The 19,884-nt window shown below is 40.3% G+C and overlaps 3 protein-coding genes and 1 pseudogene across 6 annotated transcripts in view; 2 read left to right on the forward strand and 2 right to left on the reverse strand.

Annotated features, from left to right (window-relative positions):
- Window positions 1-18,578, reverse strand: part of LOC147332585 (nuclear GTPase SLIP-GC-like) — a 144,018-nt gene extending 125,440 nt beyond the window's left edge. Inside the window, exons 1-2 of one of the 4 annotated variants that reach the window (XM_086289226.1) lie at window positions 18,380-18,578; window positions 18,096-18,174 (exon numbers count right to left, since the gene is read on the reverse strand). The gene's annotated coding sequence lies outside the window, so the exon portion shown is untranslated. Of the gene's footprint in view, window positions 1-18,095 lie in introns of all 4 variants that reach the window. The other 3 variants (XM_086289225.1, XM_086289224.1, XM_086289223.1) reach the window with 3 other exon arrangements.
- The window catches only part of LOC147332586 (nuclear GTPase SLIP-GC-like), a 145,074-nt gene that overhangs the window by 94,128 nt on the left and 31,062 nt on the right, over window positions 1-19,884 (reverse strand). The window lies entirely within an intron of this gene.
- On the forward strand, window positions 12,273-13,016 carry LOC147332591 (uncharacterized; the record flags this gene model as incomplete). The annotated part of the gene is made up of 1 exon (XM_086290807.1): window positions 12,273-13,016. A coding segment is annotated over exon 1 (744 nt), but the record flags the coding sequence as incomplete, so codon positions are not given.
- LOC147332592 (uncharacterized) lies at window positions 13,018-13,663 on the forward strand (annotated as a pseudogene).

A 19,884-nucleotide genomic window follows, 5' to 3' on the forward strand; every position in this document is an offset into this window, starting at 1 on the left:
AAACCCTCCATGCATGGTAAGGAGCTTTCTTGTCTTGATGTCAGTGGCTTCTATCTCCTCCTTTGGCCAGCCTATTACCCCAGGAGGGTACCTGATCATGTACGTGTTGATGGCCCGGATCTTGTTCTTACCATTCAGCTGACTCCTCAGGACTTGCCTGACCCTCTGCAGGTACTTGGTGGTTGCAGCTTTTCTAGTGGCCTCTTCATGGTTCCCATTCGCCTGCGGGATCCCCAGGTACTTGTAACTGTCCTCTATGTCTGCAATGTTGCCTTCTGGTAGTTCAATCCCCTCAGTTCTGACTACCTTCCCTCTCCCTACACTTCTCCAGTCCGAACGACATTCCAATGTCATTGCTGTATAGCCTGGTAGTGTGGATCAGTGAATCGATGTCTCGTTCACTCTTGGCATACAGCTTGATGTCATCCATGTACAGGAGGTGGCTGACAACTGCTCCGTTCCGTAGTCGGTATCCGTAGCCAGTCTTGTTAATGATCTCACTGAGGGGGTTCAGGCCTATGCAGAACAGCAGTGGGGACAGAGCATCTCCTTGGTAGATCCCGCACTTGATGGTGACTTGTGCTATGGGCTTGGAGTTGGCCTCTAGTGTTGTACGCCACATCCCCATTGAGTTCCTGATGAAGGCTCTTAGGGTCCCATTGATCTTGTACAATTCTAGGCATTCCAGTATCCAGCTGTGGGGCATTGAGTCATAGGCCTTCTTGTAATCAATCCAGGCAGTGCACAGGTTGGTCAGTCTGGTCTTGCAGTCTTGGCTGACTGTTCTGTCTACCAGTAGCTGGTGTTTTGCGCCTCTGGTATTCTTGCCAATTCCTTTCTGTGTACCATGTGCCTGTTCATCTTAGCCGATATGATGCCTGACAGGAGCTTCCATGTAGTACTGAGGCAGGTTATTGGTCGGTAGTTGGAGGGGACCGGTCCCTTCTTGGGGTCCTTGGGGATCAGGACCGTCCGACCTTCGGTTAGCCATTCCGGGTGTCCCTCGTTAACTAGCAGCTGGTTCATTTGTGCTGCCAGACGCTTGTGGAGTGCAGTCAGCTTCTTTAGCCAGTAGGCGTGAACCATGTCGGGCCCTGGTGCTGTCCAACTCTTCATACTGGAGACCCTTTCTTGGATATCTGCCACTGTGATGGTTACTGGACCCTGTTCAGGGAGGTCGCTATGGTCTGCCCTCAGATCCACTAGCCACTGAGCATTGCCGTTATGGGTTGCGTCCTTCTCCCATATGCTCTTCCAGTATTGCTCCATCTCCAGCCTTGGTTGTGCTGTTCTCTTATTATTGTTCCCTTGCCACTGAGAGTACACCTTTGCTGGTTCTGTGGAGAACAGCTGGTTTATTCTCCTGCCTTCTATCTCTCTGGTGTACCTCCTCAAGCGACTGGCCAAGGCTGTGAGTCTTTGCTTGGCAGTTTCCAAGGCCTCAGGTATGGACAGCTTGCTGTATTTCTTATGCACTTTCTTTGTCGCACCTTTCTGCAACTCTGTTAGTTGGCTAACCTCCCTCCGTGCTACTTTGATCTTGCCCTCTAGCCTCCTTCTCCATGGAGGGTACTGCTCCTTGTGGCTGTTCAACTTGTAGCCAAGCATCTCACTGATCACTGCTGCCGTATTGTAGATCAGCTTGTTAGCTAAAACTAAAAACAAACTAAAAACTACTCCCACAAACATTCAGCTTTGATATTAATGAGTTTTTTGGGTTCATTGAGAACATGGTTGTTGTTCAATAATAAAATTATTCCTCAAAAATACAACTTGCCTAATAATTCTGCACTCCCTGTAATGTTAATAAAAAATCTCCATATAATGTATGACTATAATGAAGTCTGGGGTGGGGTGGCTGTAGCTCAGGTGGCAGAGCAGGTCAGCCACTAATCAGAAGATCGGTGGTTCGATCCCAGGCTGCCTCCTGGCTGCATGCCAAATATCCTTGGGCAAGATACTAACCCCATGTCTGCCTACTAGTGGTGGTCAGAGGGTCCGGTGGCGCCAGTGTCCGGCAGCCTCGCCTCTGTCAGTGCGCCCCAGGGCAGCTGTGGCTACAATGTAGCTTGCCATTGCCAGTGTGTGAATGGGTGAATGACTGAATGTAGTGTAAAGTGCTTTTGGGGTCCTTAGGGACTAGTAAAGCGCTATACAAATGCAGGCCATTTACCATTTTAACAGGAAACAAAAAACTTCCATATCCAAAGCTGATGAATATAAACGTCTGAAAATGTTAGCTGCATCTCATGTTTTTGGAATTACTTCAGATGAAGGCATTAACAGGGAGGCTTTTCTAAATCTTGGAGATTCATACTGATTACCAAAAGAGTAGTAAAAGAGACTAGAAGAATATTTATAGATAATGAAGCCAGTGTTGTTGTTTTTTTGTTTGTTGTTGTTTTTTAGTTTGTTTGTTTGTTGTTGTTTTTTTTTTGTAGAAACAAGTTTGTTTCATTAATGTGGGATATGCTATGTTTGTTTCCACTGAACTGTGGATGAAGACATGTAATTTTGTCCAGGATAAATTGACTGAATGGCATTTCAGTGAGCTGATTCACAGATTTGAAGTTAAAGTATTTCATTACAGTTTTGGTTTTGGTAAAAACAAAATACTACTCCACAACAAATGCCACAGTGACACTTTTTTTTATGTGATTTTGTAACTTAATTCCATTGCAGAGGAGAGCATTGACAAAAAGCTCTCCTAAGTCTTGAGGATTCAGACAGAATCAGTGCTTTGATCCCTAAAAAAAGGGGACCAAGAGTAAAGTAATATTTTATTAAATTTTACAGAAAATGGTCAAATCCTGGAACATAAAGCCATTAAAGTTTGCCTCATATAAACACATTTCTGAAGAGATGAATGTTGTGATTTAGCTCAAAAACCATTTCAGTGGAGAGACAACAGAGGCGCTCATCACTTCTTTAAAAGTCTGCTTGTTTTGCTTCTCTGATGCTGTCCACTTCTCTGGAATATGGTTGTGACTGGTTTTTACACCCTGGAACTGTGACAACAAAAGGCTCTGTGAAAATATGTTTGTTGAAAATGTATGGAATAAAAGGCGTGTTGTGCCTTTCTAGACTTTCCTTGTTTGACATTGTGTTGCATTGTGTGGATTTGTACCCAGATGTTTACACTCAGTTTTAGTTAGTGTATGTGTCTTTGGGTGAATGTAAAACTCCATGAAAGACTGATATGTAGATGAACAGATTTTACAAATAGGCTCCCGTCTTCACATGTTAAAGCCTCCATCAGAAATGAGCTGGTGATTTCCACGATCACTGGGGTGTTGTGAAACTTTTGAGCAGCGAGTTTTCCTTTAGTTTTATGCATTTAGTATTCTGCCGTCCTTTAGCCTCCACTTCTCCAACATTTTTTTGTTTTGTTTTTTTTTGTCAGGTAGCATTCACATTCTGCAAAAAGAATAACTCTTCTAAAATGACTTTCACATGGCCCATGAGAACCTTGAAACCTTAAATAAAAGTATGTGTATTTATTTTAGGTATAAAACATTTTTTTGCAATGTTGGTTGTTTTACCCTGTTGTTAAAAGAAATGCACATACCACCAAAGTGAAAGAAAGTATTAGTATTTCTGGATAAACAAGTTTCTTATTAGCATGAACAAAAAGCAGCTGTTGATATCCCAGAATAGGACAAGTACAAATCATTTGCACACATAACAAATGGTTTGCATGCATAATAAATGGTGGTGGTGATGGTTGTGCAAGAGGTCATTGGTTTCGAGGAAAATTGGGTGTGGGTAGTCAAACTAGCATGCAAATCACTTGTACCAACTCCTGGATATCAACAGCAGCTTTTTGCCTATGCAAATGAGAAACCTGTTTATAAAAAAAAAAAACCTTCTCAGGGTGTGCCACTTGGCTTCACTGTCTGGTATCTCTATTACTTTCAACACCTTCTGTAACATATCTAACTCCACACATCTAAACTCAAGTTGCTGAAAACATTTTTATTTCTTCGAATCAACATGTTAACAGAATTATCTGAGTAATGACACAATGTTTAAGAAATGATCTGCAGTTTTGTTGAGTTTAATTGGTTTGATTGTTGAGTTCAAACTTTAAATATTATACTATTTAATAACACTAATGTCACCTGTATCAGTGCTGGGAGGGGACTATTCTTACACATTCTGTCACAGTCTGGCCGGGGCAGACTGTATGTGTTTGCAAAAGAGGACTCAAACGCAGACCAAAAACTGAACGTGGCGTGGATTTAACAAAAAACAAGCCATTTATTGAGGCTAGCAAAGAGGGTACAAACAAATGGGCATTGGTGAAACTAAACAATAACCTAAACTGGGTGAACTAAAACTAAACACGAAAAAACCTTAAACATGGTGAACTGACATAGATACCTGAAGTTGTGACATGGATGCGCAGACGACCTGACAAAGAATGACTGAAAGCACACGGACTAAATACACACAGGAGGATAATGAGGGAAGTGGGAACACATGGGGAAACAGCTGACACATGAACATAACGATGTCACAGTGGAAGAGTAAACTATACACGATGAACACAGGAACACCAGACCTCTTCAAAATAAAACAGGAAACATACTGACTGAACTCTAGACATGTAAACTTAACAGCAACTGGGGAGACGGAACATAGGAACCTGAAACATGGTACAAAAACGTCACAGTAGACACAACATGGAACACAGGGAAGCCATATTACAAAGCCAAAGAACTAAACCTATGATAACCATAACTGAGACCAAAGGAAACAAGAAACAGTACAACAAAGGACTCAAAACATAACCCATAATATAAAAACACAAGATCTCTTCAAAATAAAATAGGAAACATAATGAGACGCAGACATGACAACCAGAACTTGACAACGTAAGACACAGACATGAAACACATGAAGAGCAGGGGAGACTTAACATGGGTTGGAAACACAAGGAGGAACTAATAAGCAAATGAACATAGGAGACCTAATGGGCTTAAACATACTATAAACATCAAAATGAACTAAAACTCAAAACACTGGGTCATAAGACTGTTGAGAAATCAGTTTTACCCCGGTTCTTTTTATTCCTCGAGCATCCAGAGATGGCACCGGACTCAGTAGTCATTTCACAAAACTTTATTCATCTTTACTCATCTTCATTTATCTTTACTCTTCTTCATTTAAGCATGCACCACAGTGTGGGGCCTCCCTGCTGCTGCGGAGTCGGGGCGGTCTGCATCTCCCCACCGCAGGGAAAAGGGTAACACCACCTGGGTCTGGGTGCAGTTCCCCCCTCCAGGGGCAAGGGTACCTAGACCCGGTTCGTAGAGTACGCTTGGGGAGTGTGATCGTGTGTACAGCGTCTCTTTATGTCTGTCTCCACGTTGGTTGAGTGTGGAGTAAGTGCATATGACAGCATGAGGGTGGGAATGGATGTTTGTATTTGTGTGTGCCTGTATGTCTGTGTCTATATGTCAGGTTGGGTATCAGACGCCACCTCTCTGGGGACATCTCAGGCCCTCCAAGGTTTGGAGGCCTATCTCCCCCCACCACCACTTCCCCTGCCAGTGGCGGACTCCCTCAGACATCGGTGCGTTGGTGGTTCTTTGTGTCTGGGGATGGGCGTCCAGGTACACGCCGGCTCACTCCTTGGCGGCCGCTTATCGGGGCCTGGAGCCTGGGGCTCGCTCGGGCCACTTCGGAGGTGGGGTGCCCCCGGCCTCTCGGCCTGGGGCTCGGTCACTCAGGCACAGCTGGCTGCCGGCGGAGCACACGGGCGCGTCACTGCAACTCCCCCTGGCTTCTGCTCCGCGGCTGCTGGGTGAACCCTCATCTGGGACTCTCCTCAGCTCTTTCTGGGACAGTGGCGCGGCTGCCCCTCTGTTAGTCTTCCTTGGTCTCTTGTGTTCTGGGGGCCTCTGGATGTCTGGAGTTTTGATCTCCTCCATACCTGCTTCATGCCCTGGAGGACGGGGCTGTGGCCCCCCCACACCCTCTAGCAGATCATTACATGAAGGAACCTTTTTAAAAAACAAGCGCGTCCATGCTCACAGGTGTACACACGGGTGATCACACTCACAAACTACACCCTTTTGGCTCCTACCTCAAAGCACACTGTGTGCTGTTGATCTTATGTGCTGCACAATAATGTTTAATATTTAGTATTTACTGTCATATTCCCATATATCATTGTGATGTTGTTTATTCTATTACTCTTGTTCGCTTCGGCTTGTTTTCTTTTTTCTTTCTCAACAGGTGATCCAAGTGATCGATATATGCATTTTTTCTTTTTTCCTGCCCATTCTGTTGGTTTTTGTTTTTTGCCCTTCTCCCCCGTCCCTCTTCTCAGCTTTTTCTCTTTCCCTCTTTCTTTCTCTCCTTCTTTTTCCAGTCAAGTCTGTCCCGTATACAGCAAGTGAAAATAAAATAAACAATAAAAGGTGAATCAAATGGACCATTATGGCAAGGCTGGGATGGTCAATTTGGTAAAGTAAATCCGTTGGGCATCTTTCTTTGCCTTTAGACAATAATTCTGATGGCAAAAGAGCCAAACGGGACAGGCAAAAAAAAAAAAAAAAAAAAAAAAAAAAAAAAAGAAGATGTAAGTACAACTCCTCTGGTTTGATATGCAAAACAAATTATTGCGCTAGCTTACACGGTTCAGGTTCTACAGGGATTTAAAGGGTTAACAATAACAATGTATTGAATAATGACTTTAAAAAATAATATAAAATAGTGTGCAAATACTGATAACAGTGCAAATGTTTGCAATATAAAAAATAAATGAAAAATGTAAACATCTATGTTTAGTGAACTTTGCAGTGTTGCTCTGTGGTTCAGTTACGACACTGTAGCAAAGTGTACACACTATGTCTACTTGATCCACGTCAAGTAGAACCCATAATGTTTCCACACCACTGAAGTTTTGTTTTTTTTTACCTCTCTTTTCAACCAACGGCAGTCCCTCTCCTCCCCAAATAACTTCTGCTTCAGGATAGGTAATTGTAATAATAATAAAGACACAAATCTGTTTCAAAAATCCAGTAGTGTAAATTTGTTTTATGTATGCCTTTACAATAGAGACTATAGCTTGGTTATCAAGCAGGGTTATAGTTGTTATAGTTACAGTTGCGGCGTATGTTTGGTAGCAGTTTACTACCACAAATACACTGTGCTAGGGTACCAATAAACCTGCTGCGGTTGTACTTTGACCTACATAACCAACCTGATTTACGCTTGTACTACAATATAAGGTAGTCTAAGGTAGTGATCAACATTGTGGCCAGCGCTTACAACTGTATGGGCTGCGTTGACAGCAATGTGTAGTTACCTTTCTAGGCAGGCGTTCATCTTGTTTTGGTTCTGGCATATGTGAAAACGAAGTACTGACTACTGGTACTTTTTGGTGTGGGTGATATAAAGCAAAAGAAAGAAAACCAAAAAAGTGCCATCTACATCGAAAAAAAAAAAAAAAAAAAAAAAAAAGCATGCACTTCTAGAAGGGAAGACGAGGCCGGTGTCCCTCTCCAAATCTTCACCCCTTTGTTAGTTACAGCCAGCTTTATAGAAGCGACCCCATCATAAACCCCCCCCCCCCCACGGTGTGCTGCAAACTCTGTGTCTGTGTCTATGTGCACGAGCACATGAATGCCTACATGTGCACGTTCCCACGTGTCTATGTGAGTGCTCGTGTGTGACTGTGTATGCATACCTGTGTGTATGTGTGAGTGCACATGAGTGAGTGTGCATGTGGATGTGTGTGCGTGACAATTAAAACACTGTGGGTGTAGGTAACTCCCTGGAGGTCATAAAACCCATCTCCCTTCCAAACCACAGTTATCCAGTTACAAATGTTGAGACCCCCACCCTAAAACATCCTCTGGGGAATTTCCACTCAGTGGGGGAGAGGCCTCCTACAATCTACTCCTAAGTTCACGACACAGTGAGGCCTTTATTACTTTAAGGGCAGTATCAATGTCTCTACAATAGTTCTACATTCTATGATAACACGTTTCTAAACTCCAAAATAAGCTAAACACTCCTACAAGACCCAGGATCGTGACACATTCTTGAATTTGGCTGGGCGCTGCTCTTGTGGCGACCTGCAGCAGGTGTTTACTGGCGGTTTCTTTCTCTTTTTCTTTTTCTTTCTCTTTTTCTTTTTAACTTTGTTTTAACTCTGTTCTTAACCGTGGTTTTAACTTTTTATGAGGTTTTTTGCCGAGATGGAGATCTTCTACACCTTAGTTTTATTAGTAAGTAAAGTAAGTAAAATTTATTTATATAGCACTTTTTAAGACAAAAACGCTGTTACAAAGTGCTTCACATGAAAACATGTCAAACAATTGTTGTTGGCGATATTCACCTGGAGTCATTCACTCTCACTGACAATCACTTATACACGTGAGGAACTACTTGGATTACGGTGGTCCTGTTTATTCTATGTAGGACTCTTCTAATGCTCGGACAGATGTGATTCTTGGTGAGGATTTATTTGCCCGGTCAAAGACTAATTTGGAAAGCCCCACCACTTGAGAAAACGCGGAAAGAAAGGCAGCGTGCGTCAGCGTGTAAGAAAACTTCGGAGGAAGAATAATGTTCCTCTGTCTTCTATGATTCTGGCCAATGTCCAATCTCTTAGGAACAAAACAGGGAGGCTTGTCTGATGGCGCTTACCGAGACGTGGCTGACACTTCACTGCAAATCAGCGGCTTTGGGACCCCTGTCAGATTGGATCGGAACTGTGGAGTAACACGCAAATCTCACGGAGGAGGGGTATGTTTGTATATCAACCAGGGCTGGTGTAATAACTTTACTGTGCGGGAGCGGTTGTGCCTTCCTGACATCAAGCTCCTTTCAGTATCTGTCAGGCCTTTTTACTTACCGAGGGAGTTCCCTCAAATTTTTGTCACTGTTGTTTACATTCATTGCCATTTTTAAAGTGGTACACAATCTGCAGACTCGCTCTCTGGATGCTCCTAATTTTATTCTTGGTGATTTTAACAATTGTAATCTTAAGAAATCACTGAACAATTTCTTTCAATATGTCACTTGTCCTATAAGGCTGGATTTGTGTTATGGACCAATTAAGGGGGCATATAAGTCTGTGGCCGGACCTGCGCTAGGTTCTTTGGATCACAATGTTATTCATCTCCTCCCTGCTTACAGATCTGTGATTAGGAGGGAGAAGGCCTGTGTGAAGCGGACTAATGTCTGGACAAAAGACAGTTGTGTTGCCCTTTAGGGGTGTTTTAATTGCACTGACTGGTCCTTGTTTTAAGAGAGCACTTCTGATTTGGATGAACTCAGTGATGTGGTGTGTAGCTACATCTCTTTTTGCAAAGACTCTGTGATTCCAGTCAGAGAATTTAAGACTTTCCCTAATAACAAACCGTGGCTCCCTAAAGATATTAAGGATCTGATTCTTAAAATGGAAAATTGCTTTTAACAAGGGAGACATTCCCACTGTGAGAATATTGAGGAAGGAGGTGAGGGCTGCAATAAAGATTGCCAGGATGAGGTATAGAAATAAGATTGAGACAGAACTCAGCAGTAACAACCTCAAAAGAGCTTGGCTTTGTATGAAAACAATGGCAGGGCTACAGACGAAAGGTAAAAGTAATATTACCTTAGAGGGGTTTACCTCTGACAAAAATCTGGCAGACAGTCTTAACAGTTTTTACCTTCCTTTTGAGAACTTTGACTGTTCTAGGCAGACCAGCACACTGAGGGAAAAGACTATCACTCCCCCATCATTTTGTATTGATGAGAGGGGGGTAGCTAATCTTTTTAGACACACTAAAAGCAAGAGTCCTGGACCTGACAACATCTGTGGACAATTACTGAGAACTTGTGCTGATCAGCTGAGTGGGATTTTTCACCATATCTTCTCACTTTCTTTAGAGCTACAGACAGTATCTAAGATTTGGAAACATACTATCACTGTTCCTGTTGCTAAGGGCAGTTCTCCTAAGGTACTGAATGATTTTAGGCCTGTGGCTCTGACTTCTTTAGTGATGAAGTCATTTGAGAAGATAATTAAGGAGATCTTAATGCATGTTGAACACCATCTTGACCCCTTCTAGTTCGCCTATAGAGCAGGGAGAGGTGTGGAGGATGCTGTTGTCACACTCCTGCATCTCTTGTATAAGCATCTTGAGGCCCCCCACACCCATGCAAAATTATTATTTGCTGACTTTTCATCGACATTCAATACAATTCAACCCTTCTTACTTGCTGACAAGCTTTACAATCATTTCAAGCTTGACACTACTCTGGTCGGCTGGGTGACAGACTTTCTGACTAATAGGTCACAATGCGTGAGGGTGAATCAGGTATTTTCTGATGTGCTCTCCTCCTCTACTGGATCACCCCAGGGTTGCTGCCTCTCTCCCCTTCTGTTCATTCTGTACACAAATGAGTGTCGCAGCAATTTCTCGAACAGACATATCCTGAAGTTTGCTGACGACACAGTGATCGTCAGTCTTCTAGTGGGGGACGAGTCAGGCCATGGACAGGTTGTAGATGATTTTATGATTTGGTGTGATGAGTACTTCCTTTCACTTAATGTGTCAAAAACTAAAGACATGATTATTGATTTTAGGAAGTCCTCTTATAGCTCATCACCTACTGTCATTAAAACTGCCGATATTGGGATAGTTGAGAGTTATAAATATCTAGGTGTGGTACTTGACCATAAACTGTGTTTTGAATCTCATGCTGATGCCACTACTAAAAAAGTTCAACAAAGACTGTTCTTTTTAAGGAAAATTAGATCTTTTAATGTCTCATTTGAGATGTTGTCTTTGTTTTATAGAAGTTTTATTGAATCTGTGATGTCTTTTTGTATTGCTGCCTGGTTTGGTAACCTGACGATGAAGGCTCATTCTATTATTAATTGTTTGAACCATCCACTTCACAGTGAGTTTGAGTTGTTGCCTTCCGGCCGCCGTTTTAGAGTACCTGTGAGGAAGACTAAAAGACTTTTGTTTTTGTTTTTAATTGAATTATTTTGCACTTAGTTGAAGTTAATAAGGTCACTTTTTAGTTTACCTCTCCGACTTCCGAACACTGCATTTGGGTCCAACTCCTGCCTAGTGATGTGCAAATGAAACAATGAACCCTCTACTGAACCACTTCATCAGTCCTGTTGAAAATTGGTTCATTCATTCAAAGCTTTGTTTCAGTGACATCTAGTGGTGAAATAGGAGACAACACATATAGTCTCAATTTTCATGTGCTGATTGTATCGAAGTTTTGTGTGAATGATATAAATACAATTTTGTAATGATGGATTGATTGGTCAGTTGATTCTGTAAATTATGTAATGTAGCAGGTAGATGAAGGTATCCTAGGGGAAACAGGATGTGTTGGGATGGTAGGGCGTGCTTGAGAAACTAGGGATGTCTGTGATCAAATGGAGGTTAGAGAAGTTCAGTTGTTTTTGTTTCTTCGTATGAAGAATAAAGTATGCAGATGGTGAAGCATAAGATCTTTAGTCTCTATAGTTTTAGTGCCAATGAAAAAAGTTATGCTTTTGTCAACATGTTGATGACAGTAAAGGTAAGTGGAGAGATTAAACAAGATATCATAAATAATTTTTATTTAAATAAAGCATTTTGGAACTGTGGCACAATATTTGTATGGAAACTATCAGTATTTCACAAACTGTGAGTAAACATCATGAAGGCCTGTGCCTTGTCTGAATGATTATTTGGTATTTGTTTTCACGCAGGAGCCAAACATTTTTCCTCAACATTTGGAATCTGCTTCAGCGTCTGACAAAACAGATGGCAAAGACACGGTAAGAAATGAAGTCAGAAAAGATACCTTTAAACTGGTTGAAAATTCAGTGATTTACAATGATTTTATCTGCAAACAAACATTTTGTCTTCATAAAGCTGCATTAAGAGGAGCAATAAATAATGAAGCTAAAAAATGCAAACAGCTTCAAATTTGTTTGAATATGCATATCTGAAATGCACCTTCATCAATTGAATATGAAATATTAAGAGTATAGGTAGGCCTGGCTGATGTTTTGGCCTTGTTTTACATGCAGGACCACAACATTTTTCCATTTTATTTGGAGTTTGTTTCAACAATTGACAACACAAGATGAAGGAATATTGATGTTTCTTCTCAAATTGTTTTGTTATACTAATATTATTTGTGTATAGAAAACATGTCTGTTTATCTTTTCAGAGTAATGAGCCAATTTGCTCCAGGGCAACAGTAGCTCGAGGACAAAGTCCAACCACATTTACTGTCAGGTGTGTAAAATCTTCATGGGAAACAATCCTGATTCTTGTTGTTCTCACTGTGCCTCAGTGTTCAGCAAAGCAAGTATCATTCAAAATGGAAACTTCTTTCTGTACTCATCCCTGAAAGATCTCCTGAAAGGTATCCTTGAGAACCACAGCACTGAGTTGTTACCTAAAACAGTTAAAGATGAGCATGATAACATTAAAGATGTGATGGATGGGATGATGTACCAGAATCTCCTTAGAAAATTAATCCCAGATAATCAATTTCAGTGGAGAGACAGCAGAGGCACTCTTCATTCATCAAAAGTCTTCTGCTTGGTTTGCTCCTCTGACGCTGTGGCGAGGCCACTTCTCCGGAATTGCAAACAATTCAATGGAGAATATGGTTGTGACTGGTGTTTACACCCTGGCACAGTGGTAACAAAAGGCTCAGGATCTGTGAGAACAAACCGATATGATGAAACTAAACAAGCATCAAGATCAAAAATTATGTTTGTTGAAAATGCAAGAGAGGCTGAAGGCTCCCATGAAAACACCTCAGAGTGTGGAGTAAAAGGAATGTCCTTACTTTCCAGACTTCCTTTGTTTGACATTGTGTTTGGATTTGTACCAGAATATATGCACTCAGTTTTAGTTGGTGTGACTAAGCAACTTATTGGATTGTGGCTGAACTCAGAGAACTCCAAGAAAGACTGGTATGTAGGTCAACAGATTTCACAAATGGACTCTTATCTCCGAATGTTAAAGCCTCCATCAGAGGAACAGCGCAAATTTAAGGGCCCTACTTAGCAACATAAACTACAACCTTAAAAAAATTTAAGACAAGTTTCTCAGTTGGCAGTGCCTGCCAAGCCACCTTCGTTGCTTTGTTTATGACCCCAATCCAGGTTTTGGGTTGGGGAATTTCACCAGTAAATGAAACCACTGATTGTTACAATCTGCTTGGAAATTCACTCCATCTGCATATCACAGGATCCATAAAACTAGCAATAGAAAAGCTTTTAAATCGATTGGTTTCATTCAGATCAGTGGAAGCCTTTGACAGCTTCATCAACAGAAATACTGTTTTCTCTGTAAACCATGAAGAGGCAGACAGAACAGACTGTGTCATAAAACTCAAGAATGGCTGCTATGGAGAAATACAGTTCATCGTCAGGTTTAAAGAGAACTGTGTTTGCACATCCAACTGTGTGTGCTCGGCTATTTCAGTCATTGTGGTCCAGCTGTTTTATATCAAACGTGATGCAGAGGACAGCAGGATGATTCCTGACAGTGCATCAAGGAATATCTTTGTGGAAGTGGAAAGGACAACTCAGCTCAAAGCCTTCTTCTTGAGGGATGTTAGGTGTAAATGCATGGATGTGAATGGTTGGCTTTTTAAACAGTTTGGAGTCATTTTATTCAGTGTGTGAATGTGTGTGTGAATGGGTGGATGACTGGATGTGTAAAGCGCTTTGGGGTCCTTAGGGACTAGTAAAAGCGCTATACAAATACAGGTCATTTACCATTTACCATTTTGGTGTGACAGTGTGGACATAATGTAATCAGTGCAATGTAGGATTATATCACTAATTACCATATGTGCCTGTAGGAAACAGACCTAGATTATTAGTAAACAGGCACAAGCTTGCCTTTCCCAACTTTGCATTCACTAAGTAATTTTCATACATGTCAGTTTACCTCTATTCAAAATGAAATGCAAATTATTGTGACATATAAACATTTTGTGCATTCATGCTAAAAATCCAGGGCGAGTGGATAAATGTGGTTTATTGTATCCTGATACAGATTACTATTACTGAGATAAAAACTTCATATCACCTCATAATTAGTGTTAGACCTGCTGATGGTTCTAACACCATCATTAAGTTTGCAGATGACACCATGGTGATTGGCCTCATCAGTGACAACGATGAGGCCGACTACAGGGAGGAGGTGGATCGTCTGGCTGAGTGGTGCGACACAAACAACCTGCTGCTTAACACCGAGAAGACTAAGGAGCTCATCGTGGACTACAGGGGGAATGCTGACCCACATCCACCCATCCACATTAAGGGGACGGCTGTGGAGCGTGTGAGCAGCTTCAAGTTCCTGGGAGTCCACATCTCCAAGGATCTCATCTGGACGACCAACTGCTCCAAGCTGGTCAAGAAGGCTCACCAGCGCCTCTTCTTCTTGAGGACTCTGAGGAAGAACCACCTGTCCTCAGACATCCTGGTGAACTTCTATCGCTGCACCATCGAGAGCATCCTGACCAACTGTCTGGTACGGGAACTGCTCTGCCTCGGACCGGAAGGCGTTGCAGAGGGTCGTGAAAACTGTCCAGCGCATCGCCAGAGCACCACTTCCTGCCATAAAAGACATCTACAGGAAGCGGTGTCTGAAAAGGGCTGGGGAAATCATCAAAGACCCCAGTCACCCATCACATGGACTCTTCACCCTCCTGCCCTCTGGGAGGCGCTACAGGAGCCTCCGGACTAAGACCACCATGTACCAGAACAGCTTCTTCCCCACAGCTATCAGACTCCTGAACTCTGCCTCCTGACATCTGACCCACGTTAAACTCATGGACTGAACATACACACACCCACAACCACCTACACACACAATGGACAACTGTACCCTCAAACACACAATAATAACATGGACTGAACCACCACTCACAACCACTAGCACTTTATATAGTCTCTGTAGAAATTATCCACATATGTCACTTATCTTAACTGCACTACTGTATAGCTCTGTGTAAATAATCATTCTGTACATACGATAATTTTTAATCCTACAACTGTTTATAACCTGCATAGTTCACATTTCTGTATAACTGTATATCTCAGATTCTTGTATAGTTTTTTTATTTCATATTCTGTATAGTTTTTTTTTCATATTTATATCCTGTTCATAGCCTGTGCATACTTATAGTTATAGAATATTCATAAGTTATGAATCACAACATACTTCATACCGTGTACATTATAACATAATAGACCCATTTCTGTAATATACTTACATATCTATATTATTGCTAATATATATTGTAATATATCTATATCATGGCTAAAGCACTTCTGGATGGATGCAAACTGCATTTCGTTGCCCTGTACCTGTGACATGTGCAATGACAATAAAGTTGAATTCTATTGAATTCTATTCTATTCTATAATATTGTCTAATGGCTGATGAGACTAATAAATGAGACTTATTCTACTTAATGTTGGAATTTGACAAGCCCGTTGAATATAATACAGATTGGTTTGCTCAAGAATGTTTGTATCCTGCCAAGTAAAAAATGATTAAAATTAAATTCTTATTACTTTAAATATGACTGAAAAAAATTGGTTGGCATGCTTATTCACTCTGGATTTGTGGTGGTATTCAGAGTAAATTCAAATAATTTCCAAAAAAGATGTGTAAATACAGTAAATGATTTTTATCTATTTTTGAAAAATAAACACCACTGTTAATATGTGGCTTTATTACCTTACCAAACGCCAGAATTAAATATCTAAGTAGGATCCTTGTTTGAAACCATGTTGAACTTGTTTACTGGTTCATGAAACATCGGTAAAGCAAACAACAGAAAAGACGCTCATATATAGACTTATGGCTTAAGTTGACTTAGTTTAACAGTATCATGAATTAAATTCCATAAAATTTAAATCATGTCAGTCTCTGTGTCTCTTTGGTTGACCTAGTTTCAGGCCAAATATTGTTTTTGCTTTTGTCTCTCTCTCTCTGTATCTGTATCTATAAAATGTCTTATATTATTTTTCATTCTATTTTATTTCTTGGTCTTATTAATTTATTTTTTGAGTCATTTCTGAAACAAAGTCCATACTGAATGCCTGTGCATCTGTGGTCGTGTGAAGCACATTAATGTGAAAGAATTAATGTAAAGAGCATGAAGAGAGCATGAGAAAATGACTTCAGGAAATGGTTGTGTTATAAAAGGACTTAAAAACATTACTTCAGTTATAGTACACCAACATGTCTTATACATTAGCACTAAGGAAACACTGAATGACCTGGTGGTTTTTGTCCATAAGACTACTCATCTAAGATTACCACAAAATTATTATTATGTGCTTGATGTGCCTCACCTTTGGCCCTGGCTCCTCCCCTCTGACTGCACTAGGACAAATTGCCACCTGATAAAATAACACATTGATTCGTGCCATATAAAAAGTGAGACATGTCAATTCAGATTCTTTGTCAAATATACACTAATGAATCAATTTACATCAGCAGCCTAACAATTGTCATGATAATAAATACTAGTTAATCTATAGCACCAAACCATCAGCCAGTCACCTGTGACCTCGCCTCTTCACCTCTGTCCGAGCTACAACATGGCAGAACTGCCTCTGTCACCTGATGAATAACAGTGAGACATTCCAAATACATGCAGTCACACATGTGCTTCAAATACAGTAATGAACCAACAAGTCATCATCCAACTTCACCTGTGATCTTGTATCAACATTACTCTCTGAGCTTTGTGTTGGTTCTTCTGTCACCTGACAAATAGGACATACATCACAATAATAATAAAATGTGTAGCTTCAGTGTTTCTGTCAATTTGTGCAGATCTTGACTCATCAGTAATGTTTGTAGGGTGAGTGCATTTTTAAAACAATTTGTGCAAACTGCACTACAAGGTGGAATATTTGCAAAATCATGACTACCTCATGACATTTTGTCTCAAAAATGAACCCTATGAATATGTCAGTACCATTAGGATGAAATTATTGTGTCACCAATATTTTAACGTTAGACATAACTTTAACAGCCTCTGTAAACTAATATCCTGGTTTGCTCGAGGCTGCCGTTTTCTCTGACAGTTTCAATCAAAATTAGATATGTTATTCTTGGAGACTGAGATAACTAATAGTGCTGCCTGTTGTGCAGTTAGTTTCCAAAACACGTTATTCATAGTTACATACAATTTTAGACTGATGTGGGCCAAAGCCTAGCATAGCCTGTAACGTTATTATGACGCACACATTTTATGAGTAAACTTGACTTTAAGTGACTTACAGGTTTCTTTGAAAAATACTTTCTTATATCCAGGTTCTTCCTTTTTGCTTTTTGTGTTTTCTTTTACTTTTTTTGCTTTACTTTTTAACAGAGGAGTGAAACGATGTTGGGTGATGAACACTTTTAAAAAAAATAATTATTAATACCATCTTTAATCCTCAAAAGTATTAATAAAAATAGAAATTGCCACTCTGTTCTGTCACAGTCATCAGCCCAGCCACAACCATCCCACAATAGATAAATGCAACTGTTATGTTTGACTTGCTGAATTATGGTGTATAGGTAGTAGATTCACTGACAGTTAGAAGGAAAAAGAATTTATAAATCTTGGCTGAAAATTGTTGCTTAATCAGTGTTTGTGTTTTTAGAATGGCGTATTTAACATGCTCAAATGTTGTATCGCTACATAAAATAATTGTGGTTCACACAAACATGCCTTCTTTTCCTCCCTGTGCTATTCATTTTACTGTTAGTTTATTTAGATTGTAAAACACAAAAAGGGACAGCATATGAAAACATACATTTGTGGGGCCACATAAAAATATCTGCAGTTTGTGATGTGATTATAGAACTAAAACAAATGATTTTCCTTCCATATTCAAAGTGCCAAAGAGAACGAGATCCCTCGGTTCATCTCTAAAAGTGGAGTAAAAGGACTTAGCATCCAGCCTTTTTATGGGAATCGTGATGCAGAGTGATAAAACTGAGTTTACTTAGATGTTATTTTGCTAACGGTTAATCGTGTTTAAATTTAATCAACATGATGAAATAGAAAGTGTAGTTTGGATAATGAAATTATTTTCATACCTGACTTTTTCACCCAGATTCCACGAGTGTTTTTGACTACGCTGCTCATCCTTGTGTTTCTGCGTGAGATTGTGGAAGTCTGAGAGATGTGAGAATCTCTGAGTTTCCCGTGTAGGATTAAGAAAGAAGTTATATTAAGTGTGTTGTGATTAGTAAATGCAGAAGATTCATGTGTAATTAATAGAATATATGTGATTATACATGAAGTGTATGAAGGAAAGTATATTCACATGCGAGAGAAACAACAGGATGGGATGCCCATCTTCCCCCCTTCTTCCTCTTACCACACTTGGTAAGATGCGATGAAAGCAGTGCGTTTATTTACAGTGAAGAGATGTTACATAACAATACATTCCAGTGCGTTCCGTCGACTCCCGTGCAGTGTCTTCTCCCAAAATGTCCGTGTTAGTGCTCTCCGCTCCCGTGTCTCTGCAGTCTCCGAGCTTGCTGTTCTCTACCGTTCCACGCTAGTCCTGGGGGGGAAATAATAGCGGCAGCCGTCAGGACACTTTATCAGCAGGCATATACACTCTGAACTTGTAACTCTAGGAAACTGACATGGAGTCTCACCTCCCTATACACACACAAGCATGAACATGCTTGGGAAAGGCAGCACAGTGCAGAAAAATATATAAAATGAGACCCCAACTGCTTGTGGACCCTGGGTCGCTCAGACCCAGGTCGATGACACCTGTAATATTGTAATATAACAAAAAAGGTTAAAAAAGGTTACTTTGGCTATAAAAGTTAACAGATCCTTGGGCCCTATTTTACAGGCCACTAAACTTTAACCCAGTTAGTTACTAGGTACACAGATTATAGAAGAGAGCTGCTGATAAGACATGTGACTGGAGGTTTGTAGATGACCTATAAGGCCACCCAGACAAGAACACCTTCAGAGGAAGCAGGATCCACAATCATTTGACTTGGTTTGTGGTTCAGTCTTTACAATTCATAGATAATTTTTTTGTATGTTACAAACTACTGTGGTGCTACAAAATACTTTTTGGCAGGTAGCTTATTTTTAGTGTCAGAAAAAACAAGATCAGGATTTGAAAAATCATGTTTCCATCTTACAGCTATAGAATCAATACAGAATAGAAACAACAGAAAACAATATGATATAATAGCTAAAGCAGAAGCAGAGACGTATTTTTTTGCTGCTGCTTTATTACTCATGACAACCAAATTAAACCATTGTATTACACTAAATAATATTTATGTTAGAAATGTAAGAACATGGTATACATAAGTCATGTGCTATAAAGGTCTCAAGAATAAAACTGACAAATGCATCATGAATATAAATGAATCATGACTAAAGACATTAAATTGTAATATTCAAATTTACTACAAGGGAAAGAAAATCTGCTATTGAAAGAAAAACATAAATTGAATCCTTAAACCTGAAAAGAGTCGGAATATCACAGTATTCCTGTGGTTTAAGGCACTAAAATTAAAATCTGTAATATTGTAGTTCTACCGCTGTATCTAATTTTCTGTATAATTCGGGTCTACACTGTAATCCCAAAAGTTATTTGCATTCAAATGGTTTAGCTATAATCACTGATGGTAATTAATTTTCTTTGTAAAACTAAAATCATATAACTGTGTCAGACAGAACTCATTGGTGGAAGCTTTTTGCACTTAACCTATATTGTTTTGCATGTGATGCACTAAAATGAATACACTAAAATGAGGGGTTAAGGCTGTAACCCTCACAGCCTTAACCCCTGCTCATGCGTAATGGTTCTAGCATCTTCCTCGTCCATCCAAACCGCGCGGTTCC

This window comes from Aulonocara sp. 'chitande type north' Nkhata Bay, linkage group LG4 (genome assembly GCF_057382095.1).
Source record: "Aulonocara sp. 'chitande type north' Nkhata Bay isolate Kocher_YH1m ecotype deep benthic linkage group LG4, A_spYH_male_GT1.1, whole genome shotgun sequence".
NCBI classification, from domain to species: domain Eukaryota; kingdom Metazoa; phylum Chordata; class Actinopteri; order Cichliformes; family Cichlidae; genus Aulonocara; species Aulonocara sp. 'chitande type north' Nkhata Bay.